Below are 22,398 nucleotides of genomic sequence, written 5' to 3' on the forward strand. Positions count from 1 at the left end.
TAAAGGACAAAGAGGAAGAATAAGACATTAAAGAAATTCTAGATTTATATATTATAAATAGAAAACTATAGGATCCAGTTAAATAGCTTAATTTCAGACTAGAAGATAACTTATAGGAACCTATTAAGAACCTAAATTACCCTAAGAAACTAGAGCAGTTCTATTAGTAGAATCCTAACTAGCTATAAGAACTAGCTCTAAAGCCTATTCCCTAATAGAAAAAGAGGGGAACCTACTAGAATTAGGACTAGGATCTAACCTGATCAACTCCTAATCAAGCACGTCAAAAGCACCTAACGCCTAAGCCTGACCTGCGAGGGTCTACGTCTCCAATATCGGCAGAGGAGTATCTAGTTCTTCCTCCTCCTCTAGACAAGCTATGCTATAACGAAAAACTTCGGCACTATAATTGCGTAGAGATTACTATAAACGACGTAATCGACTTAAATGGCTTAGCGTCTAAGTAAGTAATGCCTCGCTCTTAGTAATCTCCCTCGAAACCTTCTCTTACTCCGATAAATTTAAAAGGACTAAGATAGTTAGTAACCTAAGATTATAAAGGAAAATAACAAGGAACCTATAGGTATCTATAATGTTTAGACTATTATACTTCTTGCCTATATAAATATAGTTTTAACACTTCTTTAAACCTTCTATCATTATATAATACTTTTGTAACTTTATATTCTAATAATACTTATAAGGTATAGTGACTTCGTAACCCTCTCGCTTAATCTTGATTACAATAGTATATCGTTTATATTTAAGATCGCGACAATTCCTGGGAATATAATTAGCTATAGTAAAGGAAAGTTAGCAGAAGAAAGACATTACCTACTAGGGAAAAGGGGGTATTAGTAGTACTTAAAATAAGTCATAAGAAGCTTTTAGGTCGAAAGCCCTAAAGAGGGGGTATTATATTACAAACTAACCATATACTACAACCTAGTAGGGTATAGCAGGCTAAATAAGCTACTAATCAAGAAGGGTATAAAGCGAGGCTAATACGGGATTGCTAGGGAGCACAGGCTACCACAGGCAAATAATTACTAAAAAGGGAAAGATAACAGAGGATAGCTAGTTACCAAAGGCAATCTAAGGATGGGATAGAAGGGGACTATAAGCAATCGATAGAAGTATATATATATATAAATAGTCACTCGTTATAGTGGACTCTAGGAGTTTACTAGTGATAGTAACCTATAATTATAGTACTTATACCAAGTATTGCTGATTACTATAAGAGATAACTCTAGTGTTATTGTAAACCCTTTGGCTTTACCGAATCCCTTAGACGACCTGCTTGCTTGTCCTGCTCAATCTACCTTCGTCTAGACCCTTTTAGAAGAAGTCTGAGTTGGGTTCGTCATAGGTAGCCTATAGATAAGCTACTTTATAGGCTGCCGGTCCTATAGCTATAGCTATAGCTAAGATAGGCCAAATTAATCATCTCTGTCTAGATAGAGGAAGGAAAAGACAACCTACTGTTAATAAAGGAGTAACTGATTATAAAGAAAGACTGCCAAGTTTCCCTAGATAATATAGTCTAGTAGTTCCTTAGCAAGGCGCCTAAGGGACTTAGGCCGCCTTAGCTACTTTAATAGGCGCTCGAGTATCCCTATAAACTAAAGATAGCTATTTACTAGCGTATAGTAGAATAGGTAGAGGAGTAACTTATAGCTATAGAAGGATAAGGAAAACCTTTAGGGTCGTAATAGTAGTAACTAGTGAAGTAGGTGCCTTTAGCAATACGATAGCCGCCTAGTTAGACCAAGACGAAGCCAAGTAAGCCGATATAAATATAGGAGATATACTCGACCTAAGCTACTAAGAAAGGACAGGCTTGTCGGCGTCGTCCTAACGATAATCCTACCGAATAGACTTAGCCCCTACTATTCGAATACTTAGGGCCTAAAGATCTAGAGCTAGTTCCTAAGTACCTACTATAGTTTATAGGCTAGGATATACTAAATACTAAAGTAGAAGCCTAGTAAAGGCGTTAGGCATCTAAGAAACGGCCCTTACCTGAAGGTAATAATAAAGCTAAATAGGCTAAGTACTATAAGGAATATAAGTAAGGTTTTAGATTTAAATTTACTAATAGGAGCCTTAAGGTAAATTCAAAAGGGAAGTATAGACTAAGGCTAGAAGTTCTTAATATAACTAGAAAGATATAAGGTATAGTTTTGTTTTTCCGGTTCTATAGAGCTTTACTATATATAATAGGTATAAATAGAGGTTACCTATCTAGGGGCACTAGACAGATAGGAAAAAAAAAAGGGGATAATAGATAGCTTTCGACACTTATTTACTCTAATAGATTAGAGTGACAAGATATAGTTCTTCTTTTTTTTATAAGTTAGAATATCTTTTTCCACGTAAGTAGACTCTTTTATATCTATCTAGAGGGATATTACGGTCGCTGCCTTCGCCTCTATTGTTGTTGCCGTCTAGATGGTCGGACTTGCCTACTATGACCGCGAATACTCGGATACCCTGGACATTTTGAGCCGACGCTCCTCCCTATCTGACCAGACAGAGGTTTGGTTCTAGAGGTACTAAGTAGTGCCTTAGAGGGTTAGCACTAGCTTATTATTAGTTTTTTCTAACTAGTTATATATAAAGTTATATCCATTCTTTACTAGCTCTTTTATTAAAGGAATCCTCTTTTTTACTTACTATTTATATAAATGGTACACTTGGAGGAATTATTAAATAGTTAAAGATAATACTTTTTTCCTAATCGTATTAATAAAGGCCTTCCTTATTATATATTATTTCTTTTTAATTATCAAAAGAATATATCGCTTTTCCGAAGGCAAAAGAACCTTAGGACGGCCGCTTCGAGGTAGAGACTTAAAAGTGTTATAAGAATTCTAGAGTTCAATGGTATAGTGGATAGCCGGTTGAGATACGCCAAACAGGGTTGCTAGAGATCGCTTGCTATATCCTATAGATACAAGGCTATAAATAGTAACTCGAATATAAGGGCTTAATTCCTTATTACCGCGATGGTCAGCCGTCAATTTAGATATAAAATTGTGTAGTTTGGGCTCTATATTGTAGAGCTATAGGATATAGAAAAGAAGGTTGGGTACGCGTCTCTGTCGTGGAACGCGTTTATGTGGGTGGGGTGGCAGGGGACTTTTGACCCCTGACTGTAGTTGTTCGTAGTGGAGCCAGCCGCTTTGGCGAGGCTTCGCGTCAGCTTGTCACAGACTTGCACCTCGAAGCCCGAGCCTCGCATCCAGATAAGCTTCTCCTCCCCGACAGCAGTGTCTTCTTGCATTGGCCATTTCCAGCATCTCCGCCAAGATGACGGAGCGTATACGGTAACCATCGTCCACTGCTGTTCTCATGCCCCGTCTATACTTGCTGGCACCCATGCTTTTTTTAGTGTAGCGCAGCTCTTCCGCTCAACGATCCGCGTTTCATGGCCATGCCCCGGCCAGCCTCGTCGGCCGAACCTCGCTCCCGGCCGACATCATACCATGATTCCCCGTCGCCCGAGTTCAACGTCGATCATGTTCCGGTCGAGGTGCTCGTCCGCCATCTCCTCGCCGCCAAGCAATCGCTCTCGTCCATGGCCCTCGTCCTCCGCGCCAACGACCTGACAACCCACGCGCGCCAAATGCACGAGGAGTCGGTCATTCTCGGCGCGCAGACGGGGTTCCTGCGCCGGCTGATTGATGAGGAAGTGGTGGTGTTGAGGAAACTCCGGCGCGGCATGGGGCGTGCCCTCGACCGCGGCCGCCGCGAGTTCGTCCAGCTCCTCCGCACGCTCGATGCTGCCAACGAGAAGCTCGAAGGCACGATGCGCATGTTGCGGGAGACGAAGGTCGACCCCGTCTTCCGCCCGCCCGGAGAGGAAGCGAAAAACCTGATGGATTTCCTAGACGTTAACAGCGTCGAGGCGATGCGAAACACGCTCAAGGGGAGCGTTGACGAGCTGCAGGTGAGGAGAAACAAACCCCCATCAAAAAATAAAGCCAACTCGACCGAATTCCCCGACAGAGCACTCACTCACCATGCCCACCCCGTGATGGCAGGCCGCCCAAGAGTCCTTTGACGGCGACATATACCGCTTCGATCACGATCTCCGCCTGCTCAACAAGACCCTGGCCGCCGCGCCCTCTCCCGACTCACCCGCTTCCTCGACCGCCTACAAGCCGATCCCGCACCTGCTGGCCACCCTCGTCGAGCACTCGGAAGCCATGGCGACGCACCTCGCCTCCCTGACGAGCCACTTCGACATGTGTGTCAAGGCTGTGCGGGCGACCGAGGGCGGCGCCGCCCTCGCCCGGCGGCGCGCGGCCGAGGCCACGCACGACGGCGACCCCGTCTCGATATCCGGCGTCATCACCGAGCAAGAATCGCACCTCCCGGACCTCGAGCCGATGGACCCGCAGGAGCTGGCCGAGATGGTGCAGGTCGTCGTCGGGGACGCGCAGGAGGTGGACGAGGTCGTGGCCGAGATCCAGGCCGGGCTGCAGCAGATGGAGCAGAACTTTGGGGCGCTCAAGGAGCAGGCCGACCGGATCAAGGGCGCCTGGTTCGCCACCCTGGGCGCCTTCCAGGTGCTCGAGGACCTCGGCTCGCGCCTGCAGAGCTACGTGGCTGCCGAGCAGGAGTTTGAGCAGCGCTGGGAGGCCGAGAAGGACATCATCTACGGCAAGCTCGAGGAGATGGACAGCCTGAAGCGCTTCTACGAGGGGTACGCGAGCGCCTACAGCGGCCTGCTGCTCGAGGCCGAGAGGCGGCGGGCGGTGGAGGACAAGATCCGGAACACGCTGCGCAAGGCCAGGGACAATGTGAACAACCTCATCGAGGCGGACCGGAAGCAGCGCGAACACTTCCGGCAGGAGGTGGGCGAGTTCTTGCCCGGCGATCTCTGGGTCGGTATGAACAGCCCTCCGAAGAAGTGGGAGCTGGTCCCCGTCGATGCCGATGATGGTGGTCCGTCTGGGTCGCAGGACGGCCTGGCTACGCCCACGGTTGCCAAACCGGGCAAGGGGAAAGCTCCGGTTCGTTAGCCCAACTGAGGCAGGGCGGCGTCTGTTGCCATTTCTGTTTTTTGGTTTTTTTTTTTTTGGGTGGGGGTGGGGGACCGGTCAAGGTTGGCGGCGTTCTTTTGGAGTATATACTCCTGGGGGCATACCCAAGTGGACGGTTTGGTCCTAGGGAGAATGGTGTTTAGGCTGTACGTCGTACTTCTCATTATATGTACTATCTTTTGTAATACTACTTACACAGCAGCTGTAAATATTATGTCGTTTGACTTAAACTGCGCGTTCGTTGATGGATGTATTCCGTACAGCAGAGTAGCAGCACCACCCCATAACTCACCGCAGTTCGCCTAACCCGCAGTGGCCCCATTCTAGTGTTACCACCGATCCCCACGTGTCTTTGCACCGTCGCTCATTTCCTCACAACATCTTCAACTTTCCCCCATATAATTCTTGCATCGTGACGAGCCTATTCTCGGACGAGACCAATTGAACATTTAACGCCATCGCCCACGACCTGCTTCAAAGCCGTTCTCCCCTGAGAAACCTTCAGCGCACCAGAGCAGCATCACCTAACTAAAAGGTGCCACCTTCAAGCCACGGCACTGAGACATGACATCAACATCGCCGCCGGCATCATCGTCAACAACCTCTGCGAAAAAAACAATGAGATGCTGGACCGCCACCTCCCGCGGCAGTCCCCGCCAGGCCCTCACTCTTAACCCTGCAGCCCCGACTCCTTCCCTCCCTGCAGACGGCCCCCCGTCTTCTTCCTCTTCCTCTTCTTCTTCTTCTCTCGTCCTCGTTAGGATCACCCACGTGACCCTCAACCCGGCCGACCTCAACACGCTGCGGCTCCTCCCGCCGTGGCTGCCCTTCCGCCGCGCACCCGTCCCCGGCATGGACTTTGCCGGCGAGGTCGTCGCGCTTGGCGGCAGCAGGGCCAGCACCGACGCCGACGCCGCGCCACCGCCGCCGCTGCGGGTGGGCGACCGCGTGTGCGGCGCCGCGGGGCTGCGCGAGGTCTTCACGGGGCGGGGCACGCTCGCCGAGTTTGTGCTGCTCGACCGCGCCCTCGTCACCCCCGTGCCGGCCGGCTGGGGCGGCCGGGAGGCGGCCGGGACCATGGGCATCGCCGGGCAGACGGCAACCGCCATGGTCAAGAGGGTCGTGCCCGGCGGGGACCTGCGAAGCGACCGCCGCGGGCTCGAGGGCAGGCGGGTGCTGGTGAACGGGGCGAGCGGCGGGGTGGGGACGGTGCTGGTGCAGATCTGCAAGGGGTTGGGAGCGGCCGAGGTGGTGGGCGTCTGTTCGGGGGCGAATGAAGGGCTGGTGAAGGGGCTGGGTGCTGATGAGGTGAGTGCAGCAGGTTTTTGTTTTTGTTTTTTTTTTTTTTTTGGGGGGGGGGGGGGAAGCTTCTTGTTCTTCTTTCCGAGGATGAGTGTGGCTAAAGAGAAGGGGGGGCGGGGGGCGGCCAGGTTGTCGATTATCGCCTTCACGACCCTCTCGAGACCCATCTCGTCGAGCGGTTTGGAGAGCACCAGTTCGACGTCATCTTCGATTGTGCCGGCAGCCAGGGGCTCTACAGCTGCTCGCCGGGCTATCTGAAGCCCGAGGGCAGGTTCGTCAGCATCGTGGGCGGCTGGTCTCAGGGGGTTGTTCCGTACATCAGGAACAAACTGCGCCCTGTCTTCCTCGGAGGGACGCCGCGAAGCTACGACCTCTTCCTCCTCAGTGCGTCGGGTGAGATTGCGAGGGAGGTTGCCACGTTGGTGGAGCAGGGCGTGATCAAGCAGGCCGTCATTGACTCGGAGTTTCCCATGGAGCAGGCGGTCGAGGTAGGTTCTTCGCCACAATCAAGTATCGGCCTTGTTCAGACAACGATACTCACGGTTTGAACAGGCCTTTGAGAAACTCGCAACGGGAAGAGCGAGGGGGAAGATTGTCGTGAACATCAGCAACAGCTGAGCTGTGGTGGTGCCTGGCTGCAACACAAGTGGTCTTAGTTGATATATCAAGTTTCGCATCGCCGCCGTCTCGATGATAGCTCAGCGCAGCAGTATATGGTTGTTTGAAGGCTCATACCCTTAGTAGTTCCCTCCGAGGTCCTCCAAACATGAAGCCCCCAAATCGCGGTTCAGGCGCTGTTATGTCGCCTGACCCTGATCCAGTTGTTGCCATATCTCGGTTTTCCTCGAATTTGGACGAAGGGGTCTGTCTTGCCGCGATCCCCATGATTCACTCATACGAGTTTCGTCAGCGCTTTTGTCTTAAGCTACCACGAGGGAAGCGTCGCCTGGGCCGTGTATGGCTCTAGAACAACTTCGAACTGGCCAGCCTTCCCGCATTGGCCAGACATGGCCTGATGATTCTGCGAGCAGCACTTCATATGCATGGCATTGCAACTAAAAGCAACTAAGCCGTGCTCGTGACCGAGAAACGGTCATGTTCATTCCTTTCCCATCCAGATAATTACAGCAGGTAGTTATTGATACTTTCTTGGTGCCAAGAATTAGCACGACAGCGAAGCTCACGGTGACTTTGGATTCTCCCAAGGCCTCATCCCTGATCTCCTCAAAGCCCTGCTCGATCTCTGCATGTGTGCTGTGGTACCGCACCACGTGGTCCCACTCGGACGCCGGCAGGGCGACGTTATTCAGTGGGCTGACCCGCGTCGGGGCGGCCGCCAGATACGACGGTGAGGCGAGGGTGCCGCTGTAGGGTCGGAAGAGCGAGGAGATGGCTGCGGCAACACGATCGTATGTATAGCGAGTCCAGGCGGGCCGTGTCCGGCCCGCTCGTGAAAACGGGCCGCCCGTAGAAGGAGATAGCCGGGGTGCCTTCGGGCACCGCAGAAGCCTGCCGAAGGCAGCGAGGGCGCGCGATGCGTCCAGCAGGGCAATGCACTCGCCGACGAGGACCAGATCCGTCTTGCCACCGCCGCCGATACCCGGGTCCAAAATGCCGTTGTTCGGGAGGGTTTCGGCGGGAGAGTAAACGAAGATCAGCCGCTGGCGAAGTTCGTGGGGGATGAGCTTTGCCGCCGCGTCCAGAGCTATTTGGTTAATGTCGGAGCCCACGACATGTTTGAAGTATGGGAGCAGGAGCGTGGCAATGTATTTCCAGGTCCAGTTCCAACATCATGGGCGATGTCGGTTCGGGGGTCGCCGTGGGTCGTGTGGTATTGGTGGATGATATCGAAGATGGTTTGTGGTAGGGTCCGGCGCGTCCGGCGCGTCCGGCGGGAATCAGCGTACTCAGATCAAAAGGTGATGATATCTTGCACAGCCGACCCGACCTTAAATGGAATTTGGAGACTTGTGCTTGCCATCGTGTTGGCGGTCGCGGGTAGCAGCGTTTTGGCTAAGAATTCTATATCGTTAGGAAACTCAAAGGTGTGAAGTGGTGGCGCAGGTAGAAGTTGACCTCCGAATGGAAATCAAGGGAAACCTTTCCTGTTCTTTCTTCGTTCTTCTTGAAGGGTAAATGGATGGACAGACTTGACCAACGTGCGCTCAAGGGGTTGTTGCGGCTACCTGCATCAGGCATCGGATCAGCAGAGTTGGGTACCGAGTTATAAGAGGTGGCACCTTCGTACCATGGATGGTCTGTCGGATATCTACGGATCGGTAGATGATTTCTGTGTAACCGATCCTACTTCCTGATTCGTAGATGATTGTATTAGCTCTGTTTCACGCATACGCGGAGAGTCTAACCTCACCTCTCTAAGATATCGGTGTGTACAAGGAGCATTCCTGAAGGGCTCCTATCGTTGTGAGAAGAAGGGAGACCTGGAGCGAAGCCTAGGTAGGATGATAATGCCAACCGGTGTGCGAGTGACCGTAGCGTCATGTTGTTGTTACTCCTGTCGAGCAGAGAAAGAAGAGACCCACTTGTGCGTTCTTGGAATGAATATCTCGGTTCGTCAATCACAGTATTCTTGCCACTTCCTCTTGAGAGCAGCCGCTTGCAGAATCAAGGGAAGGGGTCATGTCCAGGAGCTTCACAAGAAGCTGCCAGGTCACACAAGCGCTCAGATGTGCAAAGACGGAATTTGACGCAATATGCCGCTATAACCGCGAGCCCTTGCTTCTACACCAGGGCCTACCAAACCTCGGCTGCCTCGAGCGGCAGGATGCAGGTGGAACTTCGGCCTTAATTACTGAATGTGATTAGCCAACGGCTCAGCGTACGCTTCCGGATTTGTCATTCCAACCCACGAGGGTGCCATGCAAATTGCTCCTTGCTTGCAATTCAAGTGCCTACTTGCGACTTCGAAGGCGAAACTGGTGGTGATAATAACTCCTCCATGTTAGGCGATAGAATGACTGTTGCATCCCCATGCTCACGACAACGTTGTTTCTTTTTCCTAAAAAAAGAAAAAACTGTTTTGAGAAATGAGTTATAATTAGCTCATATTTTGTTGAACGGAAGTCCAAGAGTTGGGATGTGGGTGCGGGGACCAGCCTCTCTCCCCAGTTCTGCGATGGACTCGATATTAATGGACCCAATTCCCACTCGTGCAGGTTCAAAAGTCTTCGTAGCAGCGACCCGCTTTCCCCCCCACGGCCTGGGTGCACAGACGTTGCATGTAGGGCTGAATGCCAAGAGAGTCTGGGCTTGCCCCGCGCTGGCAAGGCTTGCCATTGGCTGGTAGATTCAACCACACAACCCACAACTTCCTGCTTTGGCAGTCACCCCAATCTTGCCCAATAAAAGTGTACTGTAATAATTACAACTTGAGGTCTCTGCTTCGTTCTGCCTCCTCGAACGTTTTTCACAGCCCCGGCCCGACCACATAGCCGTAATAACAACAATTGGTCAAGTATATAAAAATTTTGAAGTTGACGACGTATCTGATTGTCTGTACGTGAAACAGCCGACTTTCACCTTCGAGCCGATGGATTCGAGAGGTCCTGTTGGAATGTGGACGTGTGTTGTAAAAGAGTGAAAAGTTCATTCCTATCCGCTGGGGAATTTGAAGAGACTATAGTGGACAGTTGAAGAAACGGCGGGAACTACTGGCGAAGAGGATTGGATGTGGGCATTCTCTTTACAAGCGTCTTGGTCTATTATTGTTCGCACTAGAGCCCAGCCATAGCAAGTCAAAAAAAAGGGTAAACCCCCCTTGGTATACGCGCAAAATCTGATCCATAAACATATTTGTATTTCTGATCCTATGACGTATCGTGGCTCATAATGCCAAGTCCGTATTCCAAGCAATCTCTCTTCAATTGGACTCTCCACGTCGGTATTCCAGCACACCCAATTTCGTTCCTGCCGCACCGTGTTCAACATACCCTCGATCCATCCATCAGCTGGCCCCAACACGAATGTTACTGTGCAGAGCCGCAGAATGCTAAAACCATGCTTGAGAGAACGACACCTGGAAATCAGACAAAACGCAGGGGAGTCGTAGAGAGGAAGGAAGCCAAGACCCATTGATGCCAATGAAGAAACACAACGCCCTTTCCGAATGTCGATGTCCCATGCCGTATGTGTGCCAGCCCCCTCCCCCTCCAAAAAAAAAAAACCCAAAAAAGGAACAACAGGACCAAGAGAAGAGCAGTTACGAATGCTGCAATGGAAAGAGGAGCGTCATACGCCAAAAAAAGACCCAGAACAAGATATTTTACACCGCCGTTTTCATGCCGCCATGTCCGAAAGCAACAACTTCCCATAACGCCTAGCATCATCGTGAGGTCGTGGCTATTAGCGCACACGGCCACGCAGAGAGAGGGGAACGAGAAGACATTAGAGCCGCGGCTTGGCCGACGACATGGGAAAAGAGTAAAAGAAGAAAAAAAAGGCAAGAGAAAAATAAGACAAGCGAGGAAAAACCGATCAGTAGCTGGATGTACTTGGAATCGACGGTGCCACCTCTTCGGCGACGCAAGGTTTTGTCATTCATGCTGCGGGTCTGGGAGAATCAACCCCTAATCGCCGCCGGAGCATAAGTCTCGGTCCCGTGGAAGGGGAAGCGGTCATGCGATCGTTGATAAGGGTACTCGTTCGGCGGCGTACCGGCGAGATGGGCAAAGGCCGTCGCAGCTGTCTGCTGCTGAGCCGCGGTACCGGTGGACTCGCCTGACGGCGAGCTTGCTGACTGTCCGAGAGGAGTTTCGGCCGGCGCGTGTCCCATGCCGCCTAGAACGAGAACGTGCGTAAAGTACGCGCTTTGGTCCCGTGGGCGTGGCATCTGGTGCCGGGTGCTGCTGTACCGCTGGTAGTAGTTGCCCAGCGGACTTCCAAGTAGCTCGCCGTCCTGCTGCTGCTGGTGTCGTCGGCGCCTTCAAAAGGGCCATCCCTGGGCTTGGATGATTGGCCTCTCGGTTTGGAACCGTACTGCAACGCGAAAGTTAGCTTGATGTAATCAGGGAATCGGAGTGAAGCTTGCCTCCCATCTGTTCCTGGGCGGTGGATGGGCGTAGCGCAGAATGAGGTCCGGGGGCACCTACAAAGCACCACTTGCTGACGATTTCTTCGTACGAGGCGGATGAGATGATGGCACTCGGCGATTCAGCAGGCGACGTGATTGGTGCTCCAGCGGTTGTTGTTGACGGCCCTGTGGGATCCGGTGCTTGTGCCTTCTCTTTTTCGGCCCCTGTCTCCGCGGAAGTCGGGGAACCAGCCTTCTTCCTGGACTTCATGTAGAGTCCTTCGGATCTTCCAGCCATCTCACCCTTGGCGTTCTGGATAGCTTTGCTCAGCGAGTCGCCAAAGTCATACCGAGAAGCAAACTGGCCGCTAGGGCCCAACAATCCCTTGGAGGGGTTGTCGCTGGGGAGATCGCCGGCGCTCTTCACAGCCTTGAGCCTCAAGCCCGTTGGGCCTGAAGTTTCCCCGAGGTAGTCGTGGATCGACTTGTCAAAATTCAGCTTCTGGCAGTCACCGAACTCATCCGACGCTGACGACGATGGCTTGGACTTCTGTCCCGAACGACGGTTGCTCTTGGGGAGCCCGTTGAAGGAACGAGTCGCTGCGCCAGCGGCACCCTTCTTTCCGTTCTGTGGAAGGAACTTCTTCCGGAAGTCGATCTGGAAGTTGGTGCTGTTGTTGTTGTCCCAGTACTCCTGCCCGTTCACTACATAACGGATGCAGAAGTACAGCGTCTTGGTCTCGAGGTTGGCCAGGTCAGATAGCTTGATGCTGAAGTTAAACCGATCCTGGGTGTAAGGCGTGTCGGTGTCGACAGGACGGACTGCTTCGCCGACGTACTCGGCAGCGACTTCGGATGTGGTCTTCCAGTAGTCGAGCGTAAAGCGGCATGCGACGAACTTCTGGAAGGCCAAGTTGGCCACCGCGACCGATCCGACAAGTGACTTCTGATCGGTCGACAGCCACACCTTTTCCAAACGCACCATCTGTGCCTTGCGCACCGGCGTGTCGACGGGGAAGTTTGTCATGATGATTTCCCACTCAAAAGGTGGGGAGCGGGTCGTTGATCGTCCGTCGCTCGAAAACGGATACTCGGTGTCGCTGTCGTAACTGTCGACCGGCGAGGAACCTGCACTCACAGCAAGAGGCCTGTCGACCTGGAGGAAGTGCCTGACATGCTCAAGGTGAGCGTCAAAGTGCACTACCTTGGAGAAGGTTGGCGTCCCCGGCATACTCGACGGTCGCCGCCGGGACGCGGGGCGCAGGGCGGGTCTGACGAGTTCACCAGACTTCTTCCGCACCATTTGCGGCTTCTGCTGGCTCCCTTCATCAGATTCTTCGTCCGAGCCGGTAGTCGAGCTGCCCGTGGACCTGCCGATCGAGACGTGTGGTTCCGTCGCCGACCTCGAATGAGTGAACCGACGATTATCACCCATCTTGAGCTCGTCGAGCGACCCGGTGCTGAAGCTGTGATGCATGCCCTCGGCGAGAGCAGTTGCTTGGGAGGGTAGGACTAGCAAGTCTCCAGCATCGGCGCGATCCTGTTCGGGGCTCCCGCCATTGGGAGTTAACCGTGCCCTCTGCTGAGGAATCTGACTGACAGCCTCGTGAAGTTCCTTCAGGTTCTCGACCCGCCGGCTGCGAACCTGTGGCAAGTCGTCATCGTCACTAGCAGAATCGGGTGGCGACATTATCGCGCCGTTTGGCATCCCACTGACGCCGGTGATTGGGGGTGGAGACTGCCGCACGCTGCTGCTCGCCATCATGCTCTTCAGATCCTCAGAGGCTGACTCCGGCGATGGCTGGCCCGCAGCGGGTTGCGTGGCCGCGGGCGTGCGCCGATGCCTTGTGAGGTATGATGCTGAACGAGGCAGAGCGGGTCGTGAGCTGGAACTGCTTGGTTGATGGAATGATGGGCGACGACTCCCTTCGGGCGATGACGGGCCCGAAGACGCCGGTGATCGCTGAGACGGCGGTGTGTAAGGCATCCTTCCACGCTGACTGTTGCTGTAACAAGCCGACCCCACGAGATGAACCAGAAGAGTGGAGTGCGACCGGGGATGGTCCTCAAGCGCAAGTCATTGGATGGCGACGAAATCGTTCAATGATAACAGGCGGCGGCTGTTGTTTCCCACTTAATCAGCTTCGATTCATGAAAGTCTTGGAAGGCGTTGGATGAAGGGAGCGAAAGAAAAGGGGCGTCGAAACGTGTTTCGAAAAACCCGAGCTCTCAGACCGGGACGGGGATGGGTTGGAGATTTTGTCCGCGGGGCCAACAACGCAAGCCACAGGGTGTTTGTTGGAACTCGGACTGCTGATCAACCTACCTCCGGAAAAATCGACTCAAAGCTGAGAGGACAGAACAAGAGGCGACCTGGCAATATTCCAGCAACAAGTCGATCTCTTGCGGATCCGGATCCGGGCAGTGAGCCGAAGTTCGGATATCGCGGAAGTCCCAAAGGCTCTGCTTCTTGCGACAGCCACAGGGTGAAGAGGGACTGGCGAGACGGGAAGTCGGATTGGCTCGGCGACTTCTGTTTCGTCAATCCCAACAGGAGGGGCCGGGAGGGAAACCGAAACGTTTCCCACTTCCGGTCGCGGTCGTTGGCGGAAAGGCCCAAGTCGGTCGCCGGAATGGCGGCCGAAAGGGTGGTTGATGGCGGAGAGGCCGGAAGGACGTTTGAGGTCGACGTCAGCAACGCTCTGGCTGTCCTTGGACCTTGGGCTGTGACCTGTCAGCAGCCTGTTCCTGGACGAGGCGGGAGACCTCGATAGGCTTGTCGAGAGGGAACAAAACACAAGAGTGCTTGGAGAGGGAACAAGGTCGCCATAATCGAGCGGCGAGACCGGCCAGTTTTGAAGGACGGTAGCCGGATTAGAATGCGACGAGGTGGGGGGGGGGAGGGGTGGGTGACCGGGAGAGGGGCGTGGGGCGAAACTTGGTTACTCAAGTACCTCGTACATGCACCGTACCTTCTCTTCTCAGTTTCCCACACAGGAAGCTTCAGATGCTGAACCTGGGACGAGTCAATGCAAGAATGATCTGCAACCGTGCTCGGCGCTGCAAGCAAGGGGTAGAGGCGGATAATAAAAAAGCTCGTCAAGGGGGCCGTAAGAGATGGTGCGCGCTATGTACGCTAAATGAATGGGGTTGGTCTAACAGAGAGGCGACGACGGCAGATTGTGGAGGGAGTGGGCGTTCTAGGTTGGTTCGATGGGTTCATGGGTAAAACCAGGGAGGCGTGGATGGAGTGGGTGATGCATCCTGCAAGACGCAACATGCAAGCTTGGTGGGGCACATGCCCCACCGCTGGTTTTTTTTTTTGTTCTGGCGGAAGTGGGCCAGATGGCAAGGCGACGGAGTCAAACCAACTGTGCTGCGGTCGCTTACCCCTGTCCCGGAAAGGAACGTACCAGTACCACTGCACACTGTGGGAGGTGAGTCGCCTCCTCCTCCGCCTGATTGAACACGCGATTCCGGCTGGGAGTTTGATTTTGGGATGAAGACGGATACGGCCGAGTATATGGCTCCTTGTGTATTGAAGAATATCCCTCACAGGTCACCTCAGGTCGCTCCGGCCCTTCCTCCTCTCGCGGCTGTTCCAGTGCCAGTATTCCATCCGGAGTAATGATGACAGATCCGTGACTTCTTGGATTGGATCCGTCGAGGCCTCGGGAGCAGGACATTCCCTTCATTCTCCTTGCTATATACTCTAGGAACCCTAGCTGCCCGGAAGTGAGCGATGACTCGAGCGCGCTCGCTTTGTCCCCTAGCATTACCGGGGCGCACAGATAGCGTAATTACATACAATACGCAGCACCCCCTGTTGAAGGTACTTGGCAGCCGAGATCGATGACGTCGGTCAGCGTCGCATTCAGTTGCCAACCCAGACTGAAAGCGACAACTCCGGAACAGAGCAACGATTCAGTAGTCGCAGGTCCAGGAAAGTGTAAAAGCGTGCAATGTAGATTAGTCCTCCCTGCGCCTCAATTCCCGACTTTTTATTTCGGGAGCCGAGTATCTTGAAATCCAAGGAGGCATGTTTCACTTCGGATTTGTTGGTGTTTGCCAGGTAATCGAACCTTGGCAGTCTTGTTCAAACCCGAGTTTTCTCTGCTCTACGGATAGTGCACTCTACTTAGAATCTTTCCAGCCGCGAAAACGTATATACAACAAAGCAGCTACGCATATAGTTTGCACAGCTGCGGAGCCTATTTTGTTTGTCGTATTTTGTCTATTAAAGACCTACCCATACCCCATATTGCGTGCATCTACATTCTTTGAGTCTGAGTGAAGGAACCTTGGTGCAGGCTCAAATCGTCGCAATGTATTGTAACTTGGGGGGGTAACATTTCCACCAGGCTTTGTATTTTTGGCGGGGCTGCCGATCGCCAACTAATTATCCATCCATTGACCAATCAGCGAACATTAAGGGGACTGCGCCAACCTGCCCCTCCATCTCAAAGGATGGCGAGAACTCGCATGGTCATTGCGAGCCCACCCCAAGGGCAAAATAGGGGGAATACGGATTACAGTTGGCCTCGTTTTCCTCCAAAGCATACAACTTACGTCCGGTATGCAAACAAGACTTTCAACAGCAGTTACTTCCCATCTAGCTCGAAATCGATGACTCCTTCTCGAGCCGGATCGGGAGGGATTTCTGAATGTGAAACCAACCCGTCATGGCCTCAACCTCTGCTTGTGCCCGTAATGTGTGATGTCCGACGATGCCGGTATTGTCTGTATACGCCACCAACCCGACTCAGGCATCTCAGGCATGGTCAAATATGCAGTGCTTGTTGACAGCAAGATCACCATGCCTAGAGTCCGTCAGCACCATCAAGGGGCCCGAATCCGCATGGTTGCAATGGTCCACCCGGAGCCGGCATCGCTGTCCTCACCGGTCGGCGCACAGCATCGGCTTGGTGCTCCTCACAGCAAGGTCACCGCGTTCCCCGGTGTGTGTGCTTGATGGTCAAGAGGCAGCTTCACCCTGCGCTGTTATCTCCTGGCGCGCACTGATTTGCTGTGCGATTGGCTGCCCAGATATGCGGCGGCTCCTGGCGGGTTTCGGATCCACAAGTGCCGCTAGCGTCGCATGGGTCAAGACCCGCCATGGCTGAACCGAACACCATCGCGCCAAGCAGAAAAAGAAAAAAAGTCAGGAGAGCAAGACAACCCAAGGAAGCTGCGCCCATGAACATGTCCGCCCGCTCCATCTCTGTTCGATTCGACTTTGAGTGGGACGGAGCTTCCATTTTGTCCTGTTGCCTGACGCTAATCGCTCCATTACACCTACTTAGAGCGCAAGTTTTGAGAACCGCTCATCCGCGTGGTAGACACCACGTGGTTCGGGGTCTTACACTGGTGATGAAGCGGGGTTGGTTGTTTTTACATCAAGACAGCAGTCCATAGTCACTAGGGATTACTCGTCAGCCTTGGTCACAACCCTTGCTCAATCGCCTCGCTGGATAAGCAAACACGAAATCTCTTCGATACCCGAAGGACAATTCTAAGCATTTCCCGCTACCTGCACGTTGACATCCTAGGCAACCATCAAAACCAGGTTTGACACTCGCTGGCCTATTTTGGCGCACATTTTTCTCCCGGGGGGCCCGGTTTTCACGCTGACCAGAGCAGTATCCCCAGACTCAAACTCTGTTTTGTGGAGCATCCCCAGTTTCTCTCCATCATTACTCCGTACCTCCACACAATAAAAGAAAGACACGCGGAATAAGGCCGTCAAGCCAAGTGGAAATCCGTGTTCAAACTAGACATCTAACTTAAGCTCATGGAGTCATCGTTAGCATCTGATTCTGTCTCCAGTTTCAAGGCTCCGATGCTCTTCTATTCCGTACTGAACCTGGAATGTGGCACGACGAACGCATGACCGATTGTGTCGGCGGCGTAGCGCCGTTGGTGCCTTCGCGACGCTGATGGATTGTTTCATCCTCTGAACACAACCCGCCAAACAACACTTGACCACATAGCACAGCCATAGCACGTTGTTTCATAGTCGCTGTCAACCAGTACATCTCTGGCTCTCGCGTCCTCTTAGTCAGGTTGGCTCTGGTCGACCCCCCACAAAAGTTGTGTTGAAAACTCCAAACCCCAGGCCGGTGGAGGCGTCTGTCCCGCTAAAGTTGCCCTATGCGTGGGGCTCCCTGGCTCTCGCTTACAGAGCACTATAGCAGATCCACACTGGCGGGCTGCTGCTGCTGCTGCTGCTGCTGCTCAAGGTTTCTTGGATCTCTTCAAGCTAACGACGCCGATGAAGCAATGCACTACCACACACTGTGCTCTTATCATTGTGGCGGTATCGCCCTCCCAGATTAAGCGGAAATTGCCTACATCTGGAAACAGAAGAATTGTGCGCCTCACACGGCAGCGTCCTTATCGTAAGCATTGGCCAATAACCTTGGCTTATCTCCGGTTCGGACACACACCCGTGGGAGTTCGCGTGCTTGCCATCGGTCCTGTGGCCGGCGTCGGCTTGCATACCGTGTTAGTCAAAGACTCACGCACCGTGAGCCGAGAACCCCAACGCCAGGAAACCCGTCACCCTATCAACACCCAATTGCTGATGAACCCGCCCGGACGGAACCATCTCCATTGTTTGCCGAGCGGGGAGGAGCCTGGGTGCTGGGGCATGGAAACAACAACCCCAGGGGGAGCGCAGCGAATCATTGCTGCCTTACTTCCACTTTTCTTTGTTCCCACAACTTGTCGACTATCTCCCTAACGCTAACTACTGTGCTGCAAAACGTTTGCGGGTTACAAGAGCACCGTCTCCAGAGGGTTTCGGTGGTGGGCTCAGCTCGATCGATCGACTGCAGATGCTGTCAGCCAATCCGGTCCCCACTGGTCGGAAGAGGTCACATCGGACATCGGAAGACGTCGCGCCAAGCAGGCCGAGACGACGGCAAGTCATGGATTTTCGCTCGGTCTGCATGGGGACCGCATGGATGGCGACTTGGAACAAGGTCGCACCGGAGATGCTGGGACCCGGAGCCTCTTTTCCGCGGCTGTTGCGGCGTGATCACCGTCAAGCAAAGGATAAGTGTACCCCGATCCACCGTATCTTTGTCTCCCTTGAAGGTCATCAAGCTCGGCTTTCCTGACCTGCCTCGAGCTGCATCGCAAGGATCGGACTACGGAGTACAGAGTACATACATACAGTAATACCACTATTTGGGGTGTTCTAAGGCCATCCTTGCCCGTCCCCTCACCATCAACCTGTCAGACCGTCTGTAGCTTCCCCTGAGCCCTTTTCTGTCAAAAAAAAAAAAAAAAAACGTGTGCCGGTGCTTTAGTGATGGTGTGGTGATGGATGGTGCATCTCCACTTCTGGCTGGCTAGAATCTCTCAGGTGCAATAGAATCGGAGCCCTACTTCAGCTCCCTGTGTCGTATGATGGTGGATGCGCACCCAGCACTCCGCTTGGAGCCAACATGGGGTCTGCCAAGTTTCTGGGCGCGAAGCGACACTCGCGCTCGCTCAACGGCGCTAATGGGAACGTACGCTACCCTATCGAACATTCGAGGAACAGAAAACATGTACACTGTCTAAAAAATTGTCTCGCACCACTAGCAAACATTGCGCGGATCAACGTATAGCCAACTGTCTGGAGGCAGCGTGGGGTCCCACGGGTCGTGAACCCGAACCAAGCGGCGCCGCGTGCTCCCTTGTCTCCCAAGGTCAGCAGAGAGCCTCGTTATTACCGGAGCATGTGTAGTAACAAGCCCACCATCCTACTTTGTCGAGTCCGAGACGCATACAGCGTCCATCTAAGACGTAGTGTACTCCATACAAATACGTTATGTGTACATACATGCGCACGATCAAACCGCAGCCGAGGTGAGGCCTCGACCCTGCCCGGTTACAGCGGTTCCAGAGGCATCGTGGACATTCCTTTGACCTACGAAGCGTCCGGATCTCAAGATTGCCAAACTCGTCAGCTCAATAGTGAGTTTTCGCTGCGCGTCCAAGAAGGCCGCATGATCGCAATCTGCCTTGATTCCAGCTCCCATGGGTTTCAGCGAACGAACACTAGGACTAAGAAGGAAACCTGCCGACGTACTGCCAATTTCGGGTCGGCCTGGTCCTCTTGTTCACGCGAGCAAATTATGCCAAATCGATCCAGCGATAACGTTACTGCACTACGGCCCTCAGAAACGGCTCAGTGTCGGTGTGTCGATCTCAAGTCGTTTTGTTCATGTCGCCTATCTCGTAGGAGTGTATCGTGATCTGTGTTTCGCGCCTGTGCTTTCCCACGTGTGCCCTGGTCAAAAACAATAGCGACCAGCCTTTAAACCAACGGTCTTTAGACCAACAGATGCGCGAGTAGTCTCTGATATGGCTTGCGCTGTTCTTTCTCATTTCCCTTCTGACTCAAAATGATAACGCGGAGAAACAGCGGAAGGGGGTAGTCTGCAACGTGTATATTCATGATCGCGTTAGGCCATCAAGGTGCCCGAGCAACCCAAGAACGCAGTGGCCATGATGTGGTCGCAGCTTTCAAGCGTTCAGTCCTGAAATGGTGCAGTACCCACTAAGCGAGCCCTTGATTCCTTGGTGGGTCAGTCGTGCCCACCAGCCGCGGAGCTCTGCGGTGATCTCCCGCAATAATCGCCATTTTGTTGAAGCTTATCTCGCAATCTCGCAATTGTCGAGTCACTAAGAACGTAATGCGCGATACGACCGAAGACGACACCAAACCGCCGCAGAAGCCCTCCAAGAGATTCCTCTCGCTCGGCGATACAGTTTACGGGCGAAGAGTATGTACAGTACGGTACATTCAGTATTGTGGCGTTTTTTTTTTTTTTTTTGGCTTCAGCTGTCCCGTCTGGCGGCTGCCCGTGTGGCACGAGCTAACTTAACCGTTTCAACGGTTGAGTCAGTCAGCCACGCGATGGCGTTCGGCCGCAGCAGCCACATAACCCCGTGATTCTCTTGAACCATTCCAAGCATGGAAAAGAGATATGTGGTCTGGAGAGCTTGTGCTTAGGGTTTCTATGGCCAAACACCCACTTTGATCAACTAGGACGGTTTTCCAGTTGTAGGCGGGACGTCTAGACGCCCGGCAGTGCTGCTCAGACATCTGCCCCTCATCGTGTCAGTGGACTTGGCCAATCGAACGCACAGCCGGCACACCTTGTGCGTGTGCGTTTGTGCCACGCGACGAATCTGAGCATTGACATTGGCTGTCCCTGGCGGGGCTCGATCCGTCGAGCAAAGCGGTCGCCCTGGAAACAGCGGTGAGGTTATTCTCAGCCTCCCTTCCCCTCACTCAGCCCGCTGCAGTGGCATTGTCTGTCAAGACGAACTATACCAGCTTTTCTCTCCTTTACACCATGACGGTCATGTGGTATCATCACGGAGCACACCTTCGAATCATGCATTCAGATCAAATCCGGTATCCATCTCATTTTGTGCCCGTATAGGTGTCACTTCTAGTGCGAGGCCGCCGATATCGTTTGCCCATCGCCCGTCAACCACCACCCGGGCAGCGCCTTGATCCAAGTTCCCCTGGCGTCTGAACAGTATCAGGAACCCATCCTGGCCGGGAGCACAACGGGGTCGGGCCGGGAGTAACACGAAAAGCAAGGGCCATCCACTGCGTCGGAAACCTGTCTTGCAGCTGCCTAGTCGAGCTTTCACTTGGTCACAATCCCTGAACAACTAGGATGCCTTACCCCAGTCAAAACTTTAGTAGCAATCTCGTTTAGAGATACCCAAATACCTAACTGACACTACACTCAAGGCCGCCGATTACAAGGCCCCGTGGGCAAGCGACATCAGCAAAAATTGGCGATAGGTGTACAGCCCAATCCAGCCCCGTGTTCCTCTGGCGTCACGGTCTGTTTGGTCGGTTCCGACGGCTGAGATGTCGGACGAGGAGAGGACAATCCCAAAATGTTGCCACAGCTAGTCTCGAAGCACGATAGGCTCCCAGTTGTCGTCGCCGTCACACAATAAGACACGGAACACCAGCCGCTTAATTACGCAAGCTTCGGCCGAAGCGAGAGGGCACTCAGGTCCTGCTGGCGCTGTTCCTTCTTCATATCCATGCTTCGGGCCCTGCATGCAGCACGGCCGAGGCGTGTTGGCAACAAGGTGATGATGTATTATTATATTGTATGTATCAGGCAGCAGAGAGAGAGGTCCCCTCCCGGGAAGACTTACATAGGCTCGGTCAAACCTCATCCCCTCGGACCACCATGACGATATTGTGTGTGTCTGCTACCCGTCTGGGGCCGCACCGGTGAAGGTTTTGTAGGGATAGGAGGGTAACCGTGATCTCGTCGGAGAGCGTACCCCGCAAAGCGGGTGCTCCTGAGCCACGTCGCACAACGGATCGCGAAAAGCTGCAATTTGCTTTTTTTGTTTGATGCCGAGACACGCAAAAGGCTATCGGACGACTCGTACCGTGCCACCGGTGTGAGTTGCGAGGTTACTCTCCTGCCTTGGCCATGTTCACGACGGCCGGTTGTGGTCCCCTTGGGGACGTTGAAGATTAGGGGTGTCCGATTCCCTCCCCACCTTTCCCGGCCCGCTCCTCTTCAGCTGGGAGAGAGTGCAACTTAGTATATGTCCTGTACTCCGTACTGCAGTATGTATCTACGGTACCACTCGCTCAACTTTCATCATGCACTGACTTTTCATCGCTTGTTGGAGGCGAAGAAGATATCTTGCTTCATGCCATGTGAGGTGCAGCACTCCCCACATGTCGAATCCATGATGGGGAAGCGAACTCCGCGGAGACACGTTCATAACTCAGGTACTACGTAGTGCACTTGCGAGTCTCGCACACCGAAGCTAAGCTTCAACCGGAACGTTTGAGATCTGGAACGCCACCACACAAATGAAGTCCCGTTTCGCCACAACTAAAATTCTTCAACCCGCTGTTCGGCTTTTTTTTTAAATTTTTTTTTGGTGATGGCCAATAGTCTCCGTACAGACATAGACTACTGTGGTGGTACTGCCCGAAGCCAGCATCTAACGCACGGTGGC

At 53.1% G+C, this 22,398-nt stretch overlaps 5 protein-coding genes across 5 annotated transcripts; 3 read left to right on the forward strand and 2 right to left on the reverse strand.

Moving 5' to 3' along the window:
* The first annotated feature begins 3,215 nt into the window (after window positions 1-3,215).
* On the forward strand, window positions 3,216-5,367 carry MYCTH_2306082 (uncharacterized protein). The gene is made up of 2 exons (XM_003663817.1): window positions 3,216-3,955; window positions 4,050-5,367. Exons 1-2 carry the CDS (start codon window positions 3,440-3,442, stop codon window positions 5,031-5,033), a joined length of 1,500 nt encoding a protein of 499 aa, XP_003663865.1. The 5' UTR covers window positions 3,216-3,439; the 3' UTR covers window positions 5,034-5,367.
* A 38-nt stretch (window positions 5,368-5,405) lies between these two features.
* Window positions 5,406-7,252, forward strand: MYCTH_2306085 (uncharacterized protein). The gene is made up of 3 exons (XM_003663818.1): window positions 5,406-6,362; window positions 6,485-6,844; window positions 6,909-7,252. Exons 1-3 carry the CDS (start codon window positions 5,673-5,675, stop codon window positions 6,972-6,974), a joined length of 1,116 nt encoding a protein of 371 aa, XP_003663866.1. The 5' UTR covers window positions 5,406-5,672; the 3' UTR covers window positions 6,975-7,252.
* A 29-nt stretch (window positions 7,253-7,281) lies between these two features.
* Window positions 7,282-8,858, reverse strand: MYCTH_95278 (uncharacterized protein; the record flags this gene model as incomplete). Its single annotated transcript, XM_003663819.1, has 4 exons — window positions 7,282-7,377; window positions 7,541-8,041; window positions 8,457-8,625; window positions 8,728-8,858. The coding sequence occupies 4 exons, from the start codon at window positions 8,856-8,858 to the stop codon at window positions 7,282-7,284; spliced, it is 897 nt and encodes a 298-aa protein (XP_003663867.1).
* A 2,191-nt stretch (window positions 8,859-11,049) lies between these two features.
* On the reverse strand, window positions 11,050-13,809 carry MYCTH_2306087 (carbohydrate-binding module family 21 protein). Its single transcript, XM_003663820.1, has 3 exons — window positions 13,712-13,809; window positions 11,465-13,505; window positions 11,050-11,351 (listed from the first exon to the last, which is right to left on the reverse strand). The coding sequence occupies exons 2-3, from the start codon at window positions 13,370-13,372 to the stop codon at window positions 11,154-11,156; spliced, it is 2,106 nt and encodes a 701-aa protein (XP_003663868.1). The 5' UTR covers window positions 13,373-13,505; window positions 13,712-13,809; the 3' UTR covers window positions 11,050-11,153.
* A 5,027-nt stretch (window positions 13,810-18,836) lies between these two features.
* MYCTH_2127673 (uncharacterized protein) lies at window positions 18,837-20,979 on the forward strand (the record flags this gene model as incomplete). The annotated part of the gene is made up of 2 exons (XM_003663821.1): window positions 18,837-18,902; window positions 20,842-20,979. 2 exons carry the CDS (start codon window positions 18,837-18,839, stop codon window positions 20,977-20,979), a joined length of 204 nt encoding a protein of 67 aa, XP_003663869.1.
* Window positions 20,980-22,398: the final 1,419 nt, after the last annotated feature.

Source organism: Thermothelomyces thermophilus, chromosome 4 (genome assembly GCF_000226095.1).
Source record: "Thermothelomyces thermophilus ATCC 42464 chromosome 4, complete sequence".
NCBI classification, from domain to species: domain Eukaryota; kingdom Fungi; phylum Ascomycota; class Sordariomycetes; order Sordariales; family Chaetomiaceae; genus Thermothelomyces; species Thermothelomyces thermophilus.